This window comes from Dipteris shenzhenensis, chromosome 2 (assembly GCF_047967505.1).
Source record: "Dipteris shenzhenensis isolate YYH24624 ecotype China chromosome 2, Dip_SZ_1.0, whole genome shotgun sequence".
NCBI classification, from domain to species: domain Eukaryota; kingdom Viridiplantae; phylum Streptophyta; class Polypodiopsida; order Gleicheniales; family Dipteridaceae; genus Dipteris; species Dipteris shenzhenensis.
Window position 1 is genome coordinate 43,179,045 of NC_141597.1, and position 18,885 is coordinate 43,197,929.

The following is an 18,885-nucleotide window of genomic DNA, read 5'->3' on the forward strand; positions in this document are numbered from 1 at the left end:
GTCAAGATCAACCCCTTTCTCAACATTGACACAGATATATATGTGGGGTGTGAAAAGCACGTTGGGATGAAACAAGGGAAAATCTAAAGGTTGAGAAAGACCTGCAAGTAATAGAATGAAGAAAGAATGTGTCATTTTGTTTTAAGAGCTCACTTTCTAGGTAGGCACGTACACCCACGAGACACCTTGATTGTTTTGGGAGCTAGGTTTCTAAGTAGGCAAGTACACCCACCAGACATCTCGTGGAAATTTGATGCCACCTCACGTGTGGACCTTGATTGCTATCAATAGGGAGCGGAGAAGATACAAGGGCCTAAGACTACTTGAGCTACGGAGGAGGCTCAACACATATAACTTTTGACCAATCTGATTTTAAAATTTTATTTGTAGCTACTATTGTTTTACTTGTTTGTCTGTCTCCAATTATTAACCCTTGCTGGTTGCTGTTGCGGCCCTTAGCTTGGAGTCGCCATGTCCTCGGGCTCTCAGTACGCCAAAACTCCATTAACTGGCGAGTGGCTGCAATACTGAGCTGACCCTCGATGCGCGACTTGCCTACGCAGCTCGAGCTACAATATTGAACCGACCCGATGCGGGATTTGCTTGGAGCCCATAGGTGCTCGGTGCAGACTTACTTGGAGCCGCAGGTCGTCAAGCTCACCGCGCGTTAACTGCCATGTGTAGGCGTCGGCATCAGCAGCATCATCATCAGCATCATCAGCATCATCATTATCATCATCAGCATCAGCATCAGCATCAGCATCATCAATGATCACCTTCATCGGTGACTTTCCGTTTTCGTGTCGGTGGATCTTTCGTGTGGAGAGCTTGGTGGCTATGGCGATTAGGGTTTGCTAGCTTCTGGATGCTCTGGCTATGGTGGTGTGCGGGCTTTCCAAATCGTCAGAGCAAGAAGTTACGGCTCCGTCGTGTCGTCCTCCGCACCAGCCACCTGCAGGTTTGTGTTATTTGCCTGCCGTCTCGCACCTGTCATCTCCTCCGTCCCTTCCATCGAATTCATTTTGATTTCACTGTTTTCATCTTCGCTTTCCGTCTAGTTCGATGCCAATCACTGAAGTTTTGCTGCCAATTCCATTTCGCGGATGAAAGTTTATCTTAGCTGGATTTGCTGATTCTACAATTTTCCTTTCTCTCTCTCTCTCTCTCTCTCTCTCTCTCTCTCTCTCCCTCCCCTTATCGAGTTTTGCTCCCCCTCGTCCCCCTCCTCCGCTCGCTTCTGTGTGTGTATATCGGCGCTTCTTCATTTGCAAGATATCTGTTATAATGGAGTCCCCTCTGAAGTCCCTGCTTGGTCATGTTTCCTCTCGTCTGCGTTTCTGCGCAATAGCTACTGCGCTTGTTTTAACGGATCAAGGCAGTGCGATGCCAGTTGGAATCAACTTTTTCCCTGCACTGCCTCCTGCTCCTGAATTCTCTTCCCCTGTCCAACTTGAGTGCCGCCATGTTTTGAATGAGCGGTCGCATTCGGATCTTACGTCAGAGTTGGCTTGTTTGCCAATCACTTTCGGCCGGTGCGTGCAGAAAGACGTGTTACTGGCTAAGAAAACGTTGTTATTATATAATGTTACCAACATTTAGCATAGGCAAAAGAGTTACGCCAACTGACAAGGATTTGTTAAATCAGACGCGTTGAAGACGATTACGGATGCAATCCGGTATAAGTGGAAAGCGGGCATTCTTTTGGAGGATTGAAGTCACAGGAAGCTATCCAACTGGGCGACTGTAATGCTCAGAAAGCGCTTTTTGCTGTCTTCGTCTCTGCTGAAAGTTCAAAGGCTGTTTATACGCTGATCGTGCCGGTGTACGTGCAATCAGTTTTATCAGGAACGTAGACTTCATGGGTTTTCAGACACAACACTCGGGACAGACATATCCTATGGCCTATATGAATGCAGCCAATGGGAACGGTGACACTTCTCTTGCAAGACAAATGTCTATTTATTCCCTTACTTTAGAAGAATTTCAGAACTCTCTAGGGGAGCCGAGTAAGAGCTTTGGGTCCATGAACATGGATGAGCTTCTGAAAAATATATGGACGGCAGATGAAAGCCAGGCCATGGTCGCTGCTATAGGCAATGTAGAGGGCTCTGGAACTGGAATTTCCAAGCAAGAAAGCTTGCCCAGGCAGGGATCCTCCACTCTTCGCAGCAGTTTAAGCCGAAAGACTGTGGATGAAGTGTGGAAAGGCATCTGCCACGCTTACGATAACAATGGAGGATTGAGCTCGTCTGCAAGAAGTGCACAGCAGCGAGAGATGACGTTGGGAGAAATGACTTTGGAGGATTTCTTGGTGAAAGCAGGGGTTGTAAAGGAAGAAGATGCGGAAGTAAACACAGATCAGCCTTTCTTTCCATTTGGAGGAAACATAGGAAGTGATAAAACTGCAGCAGGTCAATTTGGAAGTGGGGACATATTGAGCCCTTCTGTTTTGCCTCTGTCCAGAAATGTACTGCCTGATTTACCTTTTGACAAAGGTATGCACATTGATGCTGGACGGGCAGCTCAGCTGCCTACAAATCTGTTCAACAGCCCTTACCAAAACACAGCATCAGTGCAGCAGCAACGGCACCATGGGCAACTTTTTCAACAGCTGCAAACGCCTGAAGTAAGGGGTGTCTTCCCTAGCTCTGGACAGCAGGATGGCAATGGTACACTGCTTGCAGCTCCTGTTGGTTTGGGAGGCCTTAGTTCCCCTGTTGGAGGAGGAATAGCAGCAAGTCTGAACACTGCAATGAATTATGGTTTTAATAATGGGATGAGCTTAGCTGTTCCTACTTTTAAAACAGAGTCACCTGATAGTCCGTCATCAGATGGTACGGGTCAAAGTGCTGGGAACATGCAACTATCCCCTGTTTTCCAGTCTGGTTTTACTGGGTCTGCTCCACTGAAAAGGTTTGCGGAAGGTCCAGCAGAGAGGGCCGTGGAAAGGCGCCAACGTCGCATGATTAAGAACAGGGAATCAGCAGCCCGTTCTAGAGCACGCAAGCAGGTAGATTTTCAGTATTCCATCGAACTGCTTCTATCTTTATATGAGCAGACTTGATCACGTATGGTTTTTATATAAAACCAATGGCTCACTGCGTTGTGAGAAATCTGCTCATGAGAATTGTGGATACCTCTATTTGTTTGGTAATAAATATTTTTAAACTTGGTGAATGGACTTACAAGCCCATCTTTGCTTAGGAGCTGCTGTAATTGCCTTGACTCGCTAGAAAATCTAGTGAATGCACTAATTCAATAGATTTCCTTGTTTGCAAGTGATCGTCTCATTTTTGGTTCTGTAATTTTCAGAAGAATTAAGTGCTCTCTAGAATGAATGTGCATCCATTTGTAATTTTAATGTATTTGTTGCTTATGAACTTGTGAATTTCCAAGTCTGTGTCAATTTCCCCTCCCAAGACTTGAAAATTTAAACAAATTGGATGTGCTTTGCTTTACTTTAAAATTTTTTCTGAAGGCATCTTTCTTGGCCTATCGTGCGTGGACATAACATGGCATTTACTAGAAAGACAGTGCTGAACTACGGAATTGGAGCACTATCTGAGTCCATTGAAGCTATGGCTTTACAATAGTGTTCTGGAAAATCTAAATGTTTTACATTTGGATCTGCAAGAATGGTTGTTGGCATAATTGTTTGATTAATTGTGTTGGAATCTTTTGTGAAAATCTTTCCATATGTGTCAAACCTTGATTCTTGATTAAAACTTGGAATTTCTTTTTGTTCCATATCTTGTGATGCTATTATTGTTGGCAGTGACATTTCATATGTACTTGGTTTTTTGAATTGGTATATCGTCTATCCATGATTTCCAACTGTTGGTTGGAGTGCTCTTTGCAAGAGGCTTCCTTGACGTGATGGTGATTCTTGTTGAAGTTTTGTCCAAACTGTTGATGATGATGGTGCTCGCACTTGGAGTCATACCCTTTTTGTTACTGAACCTACTTCCTTTTGGAGGCGTACCTTGATTGGTTGTGGTCCTTAGAAGTGGAGGCTTATCCAACCTGATACTTGTAGTTCTCAAACGGAAGAGATTGACTTCTTTAAAGTTGCAGCAGAGTTAGAGGAAAATAAAGAATGTAGGCTGTCTTGGCTACCCTGTCTTTACCCTTGCAGCATACATTACCCTTCTTGGTTTTTACTAGGAAACATAGAATTGTTGAAGAGATTCGGGAATTGAATCTGTGTATTGAGGATAAATCTCAGATGGTGAAGATTGGCCTAGAATTGATCTAGAAATACTTGCCATGAGTCTGACAATTTGAAGAATACCGATGTTTATTCACAGATGGGACTACATTGAGTTGTGAGGTCTCCACCTGAGATTTGCCAGCTTCCCATCCCATTGATACCTGATGCTCAACCTATTTGATAATATAGGTTTTGCATGAATGCGAATTACACTAAATGTGTAAAGGACGAACTTGATCAAATTCTTAGCGCTTGTTTATCTATGCCATTGATAAAAGTGATTGGTTATCGTCAATTGTGCTGGTGCCTAAAAGGAATGGCAAGCTTCGGTTTTGTGTAGATTATAGTTTGAAGCCCAAACATGCCCCGACCCTTTTGCTATCCCTTTCACAGGTGGGATTCTTGATTAAGTTTCTCCGCTTGAGCTGTACTCCTTTATGGATAGGTATAGTGAATATAATTAGACTTCTACAGCTGAAGATCATCAGCAAAAGATAGCTTTTATTATGGAACGGGTGCTTATGCTTGCCCAGTCACGCCCTTTGGTTTGAGGAATGTCCCCTCGGCTTTCCATAGATTCATGGTCTAAACATACCAAGGTTATCTCACCAAGTTTATAGCCAATTATTTGGATGATTTGTTTTTTATACCACGGAAAAAGCTCATCTTAATCACCTTGGTAAAGTTTTTTAGTGATGTCGCGGGAAACAAGCATCTTGTTAAACCTTGCCAAGTTCTCTTTGTGTGTGAAGTCTAGCATACTACTTGGCCATACCATATTTCGCCATGGAATTCTGACCGAGGAAGCTAAGATTGAAACTTTAGAGTACATGCCCTATGGAGAGATTGAAACATATATAGAGAAAAGAGAGAGGTTTAACTTTTTAGCTAGGTCAAACATGAATAATCTTCATGATTTTGGGGAAGGTAACATTAATTGGTCTAACTTTAAGGCTTTATTAGTTAGCACTCATTATACTAATAATAACATAAGAATTCTTAATAAACTAAGACGTCTTAGAAACAAGCATCTCAAGACTTCAATTTCTATTAGTCCTATTCATGCGACGCAAGTAATTTATGTTGTCTATAACATACATAGTAATATGCTTTATGTAGGACAAACCTATAGGACAGCTTTTATTCGTTTTCAAGAACATGTTAAGGAAGCTCGAAAAGTTCATAGGAAGAATTCCTTAATTGAGAATTCAAAACCCTTATATGCGGCAATGGCAAAGTCTGGTTTCGAATCTTTTTGTTGCTTTCCCATTGAGCATATAGAGGGCCATTTTAATAATGCCAAGGATTTTTATAAGGCTGCCCGTCCTTGTGAATTGTTTTGGATGAGAACTTTACACACTTTCTTCCCAAGAGGTTTTAATTTGGAAGGAAAATCAACTCTTCGTAAAAATAAAAGAACCTCTAAAAAGAACCCTTTGATGTGGAGAACTCATATCAAACCCTTTAACATTCCTCTTTACCAACATAGTCATACACCTAACCTCGTATGGAAACCTAAAGTTATGTTATGGGGTTGTCCTAGCTCTCCTGCAATCTCACATGTTCATGAGTTGCCTCCCTCACTTCCTCTTCCTCCACTTCCTCCTCCTTTAGTTCCTTTAACTTCCTCAGTTCTAAGAGTTTTTGCTTCTCGAGACTATAAAAGAAGACTATTCTACCTAGATAGATTAATGCCTCCGGGTCTTTTTTCAATAAAAGTTTTTGAAATATATAATGTCAAAGTTCTTTTTAAACTTCAATACACCCTTGGAAAACTTTTCTTTTGAGGATTTGAATCTAAATAAGCTCCGTTATATACAACCTAAACCTTCGTTGGATCACTTCTAAAAAGTAAAAGCTTCCTTTTCAAAGCAAAGAAGTCTATCTAAATAAGGAACTCTTGATTTGTATTTTTACTTCTCCCTCTCTTGACAAGATAGGCTTAAACTCAATTTTGAAGTCTCCTGAAGTAGTGGATTCTCTCCCTCATTTTGTGAGAAGAATTCGGAAGCATCTTGTATTAGCTTGGAAGTATGTGAAAACTTTAGGACAAAAGGCTTTCAACTATGGAGAGAGAGGTAAAAGGCTTGTACTTTTTGACCAAGGAAGCTAAGATTGAAGCTTTAGAGTACATGCCCTAGTTTCAAAAGAGAGTTTGATTGAGTATGCTTGTGCTTTCTAAGTTAGGAATGTAATTTTGCCTCTTTGTAGGAAGCGATACATAAGTGTAAAGGGTCCATTTAGCTTTTTTTGTTTTAAATGAGAGAAGTAGAAGTAGAAGTAGAAATTATTATCGTCCACGGGGGGACCGAAAACGACCCATGGGACCCGAATGGTGTACAAGAAAAGTCTCCTCCGGTGTGGAGGGGTCAAGAATTTTCAAGTTCTTGACGGTACAAAAAGAGGCGGGTAACAAAAGATCCTAATGCTGCCGGCGAGGCAGTGGAAAGGACTAATGTTAACTGTGTGGAGTCTCCCAGTAACTTCCGGTAGTCCTCCCTAATGTGTGCATAACTGGGACACTGCAGAGCTATATGTGCCTCTGTCTCCACTGTTTGAGAGTCACAAAATCTGCATATTCTGGCATGTCGTGGAAGATTGAACCACGCTCTCTTCTCAATTGCAAGCATGTGAGATCTAGTCCGGAATCTAGCAATATTTCTGCGATAGAGCAAGGGGATGGAAGTGCTGATGTATGCCTGAGCAGGGGCCTCTTTTGTCATATATGTGGACCAACATGTGGGGTTGATGTGATCTTGGTAATACTCCAGCTTCACCCTCTTCTTTGTTGTTAGCCATTGAGTCTGTAGAGTGCTTAGTAGGGACATCTGAAACTCTTGGATATCAATTCTTGCGGGTGGCATAGTCAGGTATGAGTCTACATTCCATCTGCTGAACCACTTCCTTATATCTGTCCCCCATCCTGTGCAAATGATCTTGCTCTTATGGTTCTTTTGAAGTTTCATGCTGGCCATCCATGCCCTGTGAGGTAATCTATCTGTTTGCATTTGTTGTACCTCCACTAAGTATTGCAGTACTCTAACCAAAGCATGGAACTCGATAGGTCTCTTGCCTGTTTCTAATAGTAGCACCGAGTATGGAGTAGTTGCCTTTACACCTAAGTGGCGGCGTAAGAAAGCCTTCTGCATTTTTTCGATCTCATTCCATGTCGATGGGGGAATGCTGCCTCCCCATACTTCCACTCCATAGAGTATTGTTTGAACCACATGCATCAAACAAAATGTTCCGAATCTTCCAATTGCGAGTGTCGGTGTGCCTGCAGTCATTTTCAAAGTGATAGTATTTGCCCCAGCCTATGTGCGAGAGAGAGAGAGAGAGAGAGAGAGAGAGAGCGTGAATTCCAGTTTTTTGGAAGATTTTGTTTCTTGACTTGCTTGTTTATTTTTGCTTAGTCACCTTTTCCTTTCTTCTTTATTTCTTGTTTTTTTTCTCTTTTGTTTATTTGACGTATTTTAGTAAGCACTGGGTTTGCCCAAGAGACTCCGCGGGTCTTTAGAAACCCAGTATAGCTGATTATGCTTGGGCACTGATGGCGACATAAGTGTTGCTTTGCTTTCTAAGTATGTCTTCTTTTTGTTTTTCTTAAAAGATTTTGTTTACCTCTTTTTTCTTCTCTTTCATTTTCTCTTTTATTTTCTGTGTAGATTTTTGGTCTTTAGAACAACAAAAAATCTAAATTTGTATGATTGGACTTATTCTAGTCTTACAAAGGTATATTTCTCTATCACCTTAGCGGACATGTAAATTCTTTGAATTTTCGTCCAAGTGGTGATCAGTTGTTCAACTACATCGATTTATCTTACGGGGGTGCAGAAGCCCCAATAGCTAAAATTCTTCTCAATTATTCTTATTATTATTTTAATTCTTTTCTTTTTGTTTAATAATTTATTATTATATTTTTAAAATTCTCTCTCTCTCTCTCTCTTTTAATTTTTTAATTTATTTCTTTTTTTGTTTACTTTTTTAATTGTCATTTTTATTTTAACCAACAGGGCGATCTCCTAGGATGTCATTTGGCTCCTATGACATTCCGTTGTAGTAGTAAGGGAGGAGTTTGTTGGAAAGGTCACCTCCCCATTTGTAAGCCCCCATATGAGCATGGGGGGGTGAACCTAGGGTTTGAGTGTCTGTCACATGGGCATCTGATTGGATGCCATGTGGGCAAGAATCACAGAGATGGTGGGTACCTGGAGCTAGGATGGATCTGCAGTAGCAAAAGGCGAAGCAGTAGCCAGCACAAGGAACCCGTATGGCGCAGTACACGTGGCTGGGAAGAGGGCCTAGCAGAGGCATAGACATGGCAGGGAGTGCAGGCCCAGATCTGCAGCAAGGAATGTGACTGTCAGTGGGCAGGTGGCAGGCCTTTTATAGGCTGCATATTTGCCTTGAATGGAGGGCCAAAAGCCCTGGAAGTTTGGGCCATAAAAGGCCTGGGTTGTGTGCCTTATAGGGCTGGACCAGCCACAGACTGGTCGGCCAGTCTGTACCAGGCTGGTCGGTTTTTATCAGCCCCCCCTTGGGGCCTATATAAGGAGGCCATTCAGGCCTCATTTCAACATCATCTGGAGCAGCAATTCCACCAGCAGAAGGAGCAGCAGCAGGGCTACCTTTGGGCCTACAGTCAGGAGGAGAAAGAAGTATCTTGTGCTGCAGACTTAGCTTGCAGGAAGCTGCCCACCTAGACTGGTTTCCAGACAGCAAGGTGGAGAAGATCATTCTAGACAGAAAGTTTACTTACGCTCGAGGTGGAGCACGCGGACTCTAGTCTAGAGATAGCCAGCAGATAGGAGAAGGACTTTTGTGGTAAGATCAGAGGACCACACCATTGGTGGGACTCTGGATCTGTCTCTCTTGTATTGTGTCCATACTTGTGGACGGAAATATATTATATGGTGGTTTCTCTATCTGGTTTGGTTCATTGTCTATTGATGAGTCTGCACACCTATTGAATGCACATAAGTAAAGAAGTTTGTGATTCCACACCCACACCGCACACTGTGTGAGCTCCTGGGCATTATTTCCGCTGCGTGTACCCTCTGTTGGGTATTTTCTAACATGGTATCAGAGCCCAAGTAGGAGGCTCACAGGTGTGGGAGCCTGAAGGCAGGGACCTTGCTGAAGGACGACCCTGATTCAGAAGCTCTAGGGAATCGACTTCCACGACTGGAGGATTGTGCCCTTGCGAGAAGGAGGGTGACTCAGGTTCAGTCAAGTGCGTTCAGAGTTCTGGTTTACTGAAATTGAGTTTGGTTGACTTTGCTGAGTGGTATATACAGCAGAGATGTCGACAGCCTCTTCAGCCCCTGCTATCCCTTCCTCCTCCTCCAGTTTTCTCTCTTTCACTATCCCTAACTTTGGTGAGTCTGGGAACCTGGACGGGACTAATTACCCGATCTGGAAAGTGAAGATCCGGAGTCATTTAGTGGCTCGGAAGTTGTGGAAGCTGACCACGGGAGAGGAGTCGAAGCTGGCAGATATGGTGGACAGTAAAGGGAAGGTACTCATGGTAGTAGATAGAGAGGAGCTTGAAGCTTGGGAAGAAAGACATGCCCATGCCCTGGCAATAATCATAGGGACTACGGCGGACTCTGTTCTTCCGCATATCCAGCTGGCCGAGACGTCAGTAGAGGCGTGGGCCACCCTGAAGGATCTGTACGAGACAGATAATACCTCCCAGATCGTGCTTCTTCAGCATCAACTCTACAATCTTGATATGGAAGAAGGCGATACGGTAACATAGCCATCTGACAAAGGTCAAGGTGGTGCGGGATCAGCTGGCAGCAATTGGTCAGAAGACAGACTCATGCCATCTGGCCTTGATGGTACTGAGAAGATTGCCTCGGAGTTTCAAGAGCTTTGTTACAGCTGTGACAGCAGGACAGAGGACCAAACCTCTGACATTTGAGGAGTTGTGTCCCTTACTGCTACAGGAGGAAGCTCGGGAGAAGCTCTACAACGAGGACAAAGATGACAAGGCGATGCTGGTGAAGGATTCCGCAGGTAAGGGAAAGGGCAAGCCTAACGGTGGCAAGTCCAATAAAGACGACTCTGACGACGAGGGGACTTCGAAGAGGAAGCACAAGAAGAAGTGTTTCTATTGTGATACGCCCGGACATTTTGCAAAGAACTGCAGAAAGAAAAAGGCGGATCTGAAAAACAAACAGGAGTCTGACCCAGATTCAGAGGGAAAAGCCAAAGCTAATGTGGTAATCGAAGAATTGCTCCTGGTGACATCACCGAGTGTTACCGAGGTCAGGTATGTTGATCCTGAAATCACAGTAAGGATGTCTGACATAGAGATGTGGGTCGACGAGGAGTTAGATGCCTTTGTGAAGGTGAAGGACAGTATGGAGTGCTTGGTACCTTCTAGGTGTGTAGCTGTTGACACTGACACGAGGATGGATTCCATGGAAAGCCCTGGGGTCTCATGGTCAGATGGATGCTGGACTTCAGAAGGGGACAGTACAGGATTACACAGGATCTTGGCGGGTGCCTCATTGAGGTATAGGGTTTGCTTTCAGAGCGAACATTCAGGCAGTACAATAGTCTGGTATGTATTTGATATTCTGCATTTGAGTCTTTATAGCATGCTGTGGGGAGAGTCTGCTCTTCATTTGTCTCAGGTGATAAGAGATTGGAAGGAATTGGCCTTCTTCGAAGGCAGAAGGGGAAGTATTGGTGCTTCTTCAAATCTCGGACGCAGATTGCTAGAAGGTGGTGGACAAAGAGTACTGAAGCCAGAAGAGTACCTGCTTGAGAACTCAGCGAGAGTTCATGGTCCAGGTTATCTGGAAATATTCATTGGTTGCAGACCTTGCCAAAGGAAGGACGGGTTGAAACAGACCCTCAGAGCATGGTGCCTGGAAGACTCCAGGTTGTTCACTCATTATGAGGGGGACGACTGGAAGATCGTGACGGCTGGGTTGCTCGAGTTCAGAGGCGGGAATGTGACTGAAGGAGGTGGTACCAGGAGGTGCTACCAGGATGGTGTGCGGAAGCAGAACCGGACCTGGTGGAGCAGGAGCCACTGGATGAAAAGTCAAGAAAAGATTTCGACACCAAAAGGTTCCAGAGGACTACGACCAGGGAGTTACTGGAGCATCTTCATCGACGTGTTGGCATTGGGCTGGGATGTGTCGGTGAGAGGGGGTGTTGGAAAGGTCACCTCCCCATCTGTAAGCCCCCATATGAGGAGAGCATGGGGGGGGTGAACCTAGGGTTTGAGTGTCTGTCACATGGGCATCTGATTGGATGCCATGTGGGCAAGAATCACAGAGATGGTGGGTACCTGGAGCTAGGATGGATCTGGAGTAGCAAAAGGCGAAGCAGTAGCCAGCACAAGGAACCCGTATGGCGCAGTACACGTGGCTGGGAAGAGGGCCTGGCAGAGGCACAGACATGGCAGGGAGTGCAGGCCCAGATCTGCAGCAAGGAATGTGACTGTCAGTGGGCAGGTGGCAGGCCTTTTATAGGCTGCATATTTGCCTTGAATGGAGGGCCAAAAGCCCTGGAAGTTTGGGCCATAAAAGGCCTGGGTTGTGTGCCTTATAGGGCTGGACCAGCCATCTGATTGGATGCCATGTGGGCAAGAATCACAGAGATGGTGGGTACCTGGAGCTAGGATGGATCTGGAGTAGCAAAAGGCGAAGCAGTAGCCAGCACAAGGAACCCGTATGGCGCAGTACACGTGGCTGGGAAGAGGGCCTGGCAGAGGCACAGACATGGCAGGGAGTGCAGGCCCAGATCTGCAGCAAGGAATGTGACTGTCAGTGGGCAGGTGGCAGGCCTTTTATAGGCTGCATATTTGCCTTGAATGGAGGGCCAAAAGCCCTGGAAGTTTGGGCCATAAAAGGCCTGGGTTGTGTGCCTTATAGGGCTGGACCAGCCACAGACTGGTCGGCCAGTCTGGTCGGCCAGTCTGTACCAGGCTGGTCGGTTTTTATCAGCCGCCCCTTGGGGCCTATATAAGGAGGCCATTCAGGCCTCATTTCAACATCATCTGGAGCAGCAATTCCACCAGCAGAAGGAGCAGCAGCAGGGCTACCTTTGGGCCTACAGTCAGGAGGAGAAAGAAGTATCTTGTGCTGCAGACTTAGCTTGCAGGAAGCTGCCCACCTAGACTGGTTTCCAGACAGCAAGGTGGAGAAGATCATTCTAGACAGAAAGTTTACTTACGCTCGAGGTGGAGCACGCGGACTCTAGTCTAGAGATAGCCAGCAGATAGGAGAAGGACTTTTGTGGTAAGATCAGAGGACCACACCATTGGTGGGACTCTGGATCTGTCTCTCTTGTATTGTGTCCATACTTGTGGACGGAAATATATTATATGGTGGTTTCTCTATCTGGTTTGGTTCATTGTCTATTGATGAGTCTGCACACCTATTGAATGCACATAAGTAAAGAAGTTTGTGATTCCACACCCACACCGCACACTGTGTGAGCTCCTGGGCATTATTTCCGCTGCGTGTACCCTCTGTTGGGTATTTTCTAACAGAGTTACCTTGGGACGAGTAACGACTGTGCAAGCAAGCCCCCCCTAAATACTAGTCTCGCTCCTACTAGAGTTAGGGGATATAGCAAGGGAGAAATTGCCTAGGGATGGGTAGGGAGAGTGCAAGCAAGTTCCCCAATGTTGGATCGTTTGACCTCACCGAACAACATTGGAAATACTAGTGATGGTCTTCAATCTTGCCTCTTTGGTAGGTGATTTAGTTGGGTCTAGCTCGGTAAATCAAAAGAAAAAAGCTAGAAGAAACATACATAGAGAAAGGTTTAACTTTTTAGCTATGTAAAAACTTTAGGACAAAAGGCTTTCAACTATGGAGAGATAAGTAAAAAGCTTGTACTTTCTGGCCAAGGAAGCTAAGATTGAAGCTTTAGAGTACATGCCCTAGTTTCAAAAGAGAGTTTGATTGAATATGCTTGTGCTTTCTGAGTTAGGAATGTAATTTTGCCTCCTTGTAGGAAGTGATACATAAGTGTAAAGGGTCCATTTAGCTTTTTATGTTTTAAATGAGAGAGAGAGAGAGAGAGAGAGAGAGAGAGAGAGAGAGAGAGAGAGAAAGAAAGAAAGAAAGAAAGTGTATTATTGTCCACTAAAGGCCAAAATGGGCCCATGGGACATCAAGAACTCTGCGTACAAGATAGCACAAAATCAACGTGCCACAAAGAAGAGGCATCGTCGAATATCATCTAAGTGCTACGCAATACAATGCAAGTGAGAGTACATAATGTCAAATCCGAGCCTAAATACAAAGTAAGCTAGATGCAAGGAAACCGCCCCTGGGTGCAAAATGGGGGGATGAGTACAATATGTCAATGCAAAGATACAAGTCCATGTATCACGGAGTCTGAGAACCAAAATAATACTGGAAATCCTGTCCATCGACTCTGCCTCCTGCTATGAGAGTACAAATCTGAGCAAAAGTGAGGTGAGCGGCTGGTGGAGCGAGATCTCCATGAGTAAGTCTCCTCCGAAAAGCTGCCATCATCCTGGATCGTCTGGAGATGAAGCGGCGAGTACGTCCCCTATGTAACAAGATCCTGCGGCGTCTACAAACCATCTCATATGTACATCCACAGGGTGGAGGCATGTGTCCAGTGTGAGCTCTGACCTCCTCGTGCTTGACTTAATTCGAGTTTTTTGGAAGATTTTGTTTCTTGACTTGCTTAGTCACCTTCTTCCTTTCTTCTTTATTTCTTGTTTTCTCTCTTTTGTATATTTGACGTATTTTAGCAAGCACTGGGTTTGCCCAAGAGACTCCGCGGGTCTTTAGAAACGCAGTATAGCTTCTTATGCTTGGGTACTGATGACGACATAAGTGTTGCTTTGCTTGCTAAGTATGTCTTCCTTTTGTTTTTCTTAAAAGTTTTTGTTTACCTCTTTTTTCTTTTCTTTTATTTTTTGTGTAGATTTTTGGTCTTTAGAACAACCAAAAATCTAAATTTATATGATTGGACTTATTCTAGTTTTACAAAGGTTTATTTTTCTATCACCTTAGCGGACATTTGAATGCTTTGAATTTTCGTCCAAGTGGTGTTCAACTTTTTAACTACATCGATTTATCTTACGCGGGTGCAGAAACTCCAACAGCTAAAATTCTTCTCAATTATTCTTATTATTATTTTAATTATTTTCTTTTTGTTTAATAATTTATTTATTAAAAAAATTTCTCTCTTTTAATTTTTTAATTTTTATTGTTAAAATTTTAAATTTATTTCTTTTTTAGTTTACTTTTTTTATTGTCATTTTTATTTTAGTTTTTTATAAAAAGTGTGCTTTTGCGTTTTGTTTTAGTTGCTCTCATTTGTTTATTTCACTGCTCATTTCTCTTTTCTTGTCTTTGGTAATGACCGCTTTATTTTTATTTATCTTTTTAATTAATTTATTTTTAATATTGGTGACTTTCCTTTTCTCTTTCTCTTTCTTTGGTGCTTCTAGGTTGATTAAGCTCTTACAGTGGCCTTGGGGCCTTGGCTAACCCTACCTGTAATCGCCAGTTTGGGAGACGAGTAACGACTGTGCAAGCAAGCCCCCCTTTAAATACTAGAGTTGGGGGATGTAGCAAGGGAGAAATTGCCTTGGGATGGGCAGGGAGAGTGCAAGCAAGTTTCCCAATGTGGGATCATTTGACCTCACCGAAAAACATTGGAAATACTAGTGATGGTCTTGTCTCTTTGGTAGGTGATTTAGTTGGGTCTAGTTCGGTAAATCAAAACAAAAAAGTTAGAAGAAACATATATAGAGAAAGGTTTAACTTTTGAGCTAGGTCAAACATGAATAATCTTCATGATTTTGAGGAAGGTAACATTAATTGGTCTAACTTTAAGGCTTTATTAGTTAGCACTCATTATACTAATAATAACATGAGAATTCTTAATGAACTAAGACGTCTTAGAAACAAGCATCTCAAGGCTTCAATTTCTTTTAGTCCTATTCATGCCACGCAAGTAATTTATGTTGTCTATAACATACATAGTAGTAATATGCTTTATGTAGGACAAACCTATGGGACAGCTTTTATTCGTTTTCAAGAACATGTTAGGGAAGCTCGAAAAGTTCATAGGAAGGATTCCTTAATTGAGAATTCAAACCCTTATATGCGGCAATGGCAAAGTTTGGTTTCGAATCTTTTCGTTGCTTTCCCATTGAGCATATAGAGGGTCATTTTAATAATGCCAAGGATTTTTACAAGACTGCTCGTCCTTGGGAATTGTTTTGGATGAGAACTTTACACACTTTCTTCCAAGAGGTTTTAATTTGGAAGGAAAATCAACTCTTCGTAAAAATAAAAGAACCTGTAAAAAGAACCCTTTGATGTGGAGAACTGATATCAAGCCCTTTAACATTCCTCTTTACCAACATAGTCATACACCTAACCTCGTATGGAAACCTAAAGTTATGTTACGGGGTTGTCCTAGCTCTCCTGCAATCTCACAGTTGTTCGTGAGTTGCCTCCCTCACTTCCTCTTCCTCCACTTCCTCCTCCTTTAGTTCCTTTAACTTCCTCAGTTCCAAGAGTTTTTGCTTCTGGAGACTATAAAAGAAGACTACTCTACCTAGATAGATTAATGTCTCTGGTCTTTTTTCAATAAAAGTTTTTGAAAAATATAATGTCAAAGTTCTTTTTAAACTTCAATACACCTTGGAAAACTTCTCTTTTGAGAATTTGAATCTAAATAAGCTCCGTTATATATAACTTAAAACTTCGTTGGATCGCTTCTTAAAAGTAAAAGCTTCCTTTCAAAGCAAAGAAGTCTATCTAAATCAAGAATTGTTGATTTGTATTTTTACTTCTTGCTCTCTTGACAAGATAGGCTTAAACTCAATTTTGAAGTCTCCTGAAGTTATGGATTCTCTCCCTCATTTTGTGAGAAGAATTTGGACAAATCCTGTAGTAGCTTGGAAGTATGTAAAAACTTTAGGACAAAAGGCTTTCAACTATGGAGAGATAGGTAAAAGGCTTTTAGAGCATTCAAAATCTTCTATCCTTAGAGAACCTTGTTGTTGTAAAATCAGAGATTCCAAAGCTTTATTGATGCTGATTTAGGACATGTAGTCACAACTTATACCTCAATTTTGCTTTCTAGTGACTTAAGAGACCTTTTCATCAAAGGCACGAAATTTTGATTGTACTCTTTTAAAGAGTCTTGCCTTTTAAAAGCAATCGATAAGGGAATCTCAAAGTTTGTTTTGCAATTAGAAGAATGTTTAGGAGTTCAAAATATCTTATCAGAATGGAAAGGGAAGATTTTGAAGAAAGTTTCCTTGAAACCAGAAGAAGTCCCTTCGGGTAATTGCTCAAAGCAAAGTAACCATCTTTCTAAAGAAGATGAAACTCTTCTTCGAAAATTCCATAGGAATTTTGTCATTTCTTATATGGACAAATGTTCCGATAACTTTGTTTTTATTTGCAAAAAGTTTTACTTAGAATGTCTTTTGAGAGAAGTGAACTCGTCTGCCAAAACTTACGCCCTTGCCTTAGTTTCTCAAAAGGATTTGATCTCAAAACACCAGAGTTTTTGCAAGTCTTCTAGGTTTCTTTGCAATCCAAGTATCCCTTTTCTTTGTGCTGCTTGGAAGTTCAACAAAACTCCAAATAAGCCAAGATTTATTGCAGCTGCTTGTGAGACTACTTTGACGGATGTCTCTAAATGGCTAAGCTACTGCTTCAAAGCCATGTTGCCTAGTGTCCATGAACTTTGGAGGGACTTATTAAAGGAGGCAAATGTCCCCTCGCACTCAAGTTGGATTTTAAATGATTATGTAGGAGTGATTCTTGTAGTGATGCAAAGTGCTAAAAGTCGAGAAAACATGGAGAAGGAATCTAAACTCCTGACTCTTGTGAATTGAACTGCACTTCAAGGGGGGATTCTTGTGTTTTCTTAGATCTTAGACTTTCTCAATATACCATAGGATTAGAGGTTGATATTTACGATAAACGTGAACGAACCTGAATATAGTGGTTTACACATTATAAAAATGCCTCACATTGACCCAAACATTTCTGATTTGGCAAAATATGGAGTCATTTCTTCCCAATTCCATAGATTTTCCCACCTTTGTACAACTATGGAGTCTTTTATCACTCAATGTAGTAATTTGATCACTGTACTATGGAAAATAATGAAAAAAGTACACGCAATCTTAGATATGAAGTCTTTTATCTATGGTGTATTGGCCTTAGGTATGCTTAGAATGATTGAACATAAGCTGAAAACAAAAAGTGGGGAGTTGAATAGCGTGTTTTTCTTTTAGTTTCAAAAGAGAGTTTGATTGAGTATGCTTGTGCTTTCTAAGTTAGGAATGTAATTTTGCCTCTTTGTAGGAAGCGATACATAAATTAAATAAGAGAGAGAGGGGAGAGAGAGAGAGAGCATTAATTCCGGTTTTTTGGAAGATTTTGTTTCTTGACTTGCTTGTTTATTTTTGCTTAGTCACCTTCCTTTCTTCTTTATTTTTGTTTCTTTCTCTTTTGTTTATTTGACGTACTTTAGTAAGCACTGGGTTTGCCCAAGAGACTCCGCAGGTCTTTAGAAACCGAGTATAGCTACTTATGCTTGGGCAATGATGACGACATAAGTGTTGCTTTGCTTGCTAAGTATGTCTTCCTTTTGTTTTTCTTAAAACTTTTTGTTTACCTCTTTTTTCTTCTCTTTCATTTTCTCTTTTATTTTTTGTATAGATTTGTGGTCTTTAGAACAACTAAATTTGTATGATTGGACTTATTCTAGTCTTACAAAGGTATATATATATATAGATTTCGTCTTGATAGGTGTTGCCTGACCAGATCCCATGGCAGAGGACCTTGGCATCTTGCTCAGAAGGAGGCCGAGACTCTGTCCCAGCTAAGGGATTGTGTTAATGCCAGGGTAAGGTCATCTATATTTCTTAACTGTACTCCTCATGTGATTAATCACATGAAGCACATGACAGTGGCCAAAAGTATATGAGAGCATTTGGCGTCCATGTATAACCGAACTTCTCCCATGAAGAGGGTCTCACTGGATGTCTAGATGAGGGTGTTGGATGCCAAGAAATCTTCATCGATGCGGAACCACATCAACAAGTTACAGGAACTTCAGCAGGAGATCCTCCAAGCAAGGGAGCAGATTTCATCAGAGGACGTGGCCATTTCTTTACTTTCCCAGTTGTCCTCTTAGTATGGGGCCTTTTATTCATCCTTGATCACCAGTGATAGGGTGAATGAGTTGACTAGGGAGGTTTTGGTCCCCATGGTGCTTCACCAGGAGGAGCGCTTCGATGATCGTACCTACGAGAGTCAGCCTGAGGCTCTGACAGCTGATCAGAAAGGTAGAAAGCAGTTGACAGCTGAGGAACGAGAAGCTCTCAAGGCATCCCGTAGGTGTAACCGATGTGGCCAAAAAGGTCATTATTGGTGTCAGTGTCCCCAATGGAATGCAGAGGGGTCCAGTAACCAGGTGGCCGATAGTGTGACTGCTGTGACCACATATACTCCAGCCTTCTAGTAGCATGAGGCAAGCGTTGCCAGCAGGCTTTCTGGCTCTAGATGGAGGATTGCTTGCTTGTCTACGGCAGTTGGACAACCTACCGATCAGGTGCACCGAGCAGGCAGTTATTCGAGGTAGGCTTTCAGGCACATGGTCTCCATCTGAGACAGCTTCTGGAGCTG

The 18,885-nt window shown here is 42.6% G+C and overlaps 1 protein-coding gene across 2 annotated transcripts in view; it reads left to right on the top strand.

The window, feature by feature from the left end:
- Window positions 1-791: 791 nt before the first annotated feature.
- The window catches only part of LOC147904791 (ABSCISIC ACID-INSENSITIVE 5-like protein 4), a 50,424-nt gene continuing 32,330 nt past the window's right edge, over window positions 792-18,885 (top strand). Inside the window, exons 1-2 of one of the 2 annotated variants that reach the window (XM_087388401.1) lie at window positions 792-958; window positions 1,646-3,010. In XM_087388401.1, the coding sequence (XP_087244527.1) occupies window positions 1,859-3,010 (1,152 nt within the window). In that variant the 5' untranslated portion in view covers window positions 792-958; window positions 1,646-1,858. The remainder of the gene's footprint in view (window positions 959-1,645; window positions 3,011-18,885) is intronic. The other variant, XM_087388410.1, reaches the window with a different exon arrangement.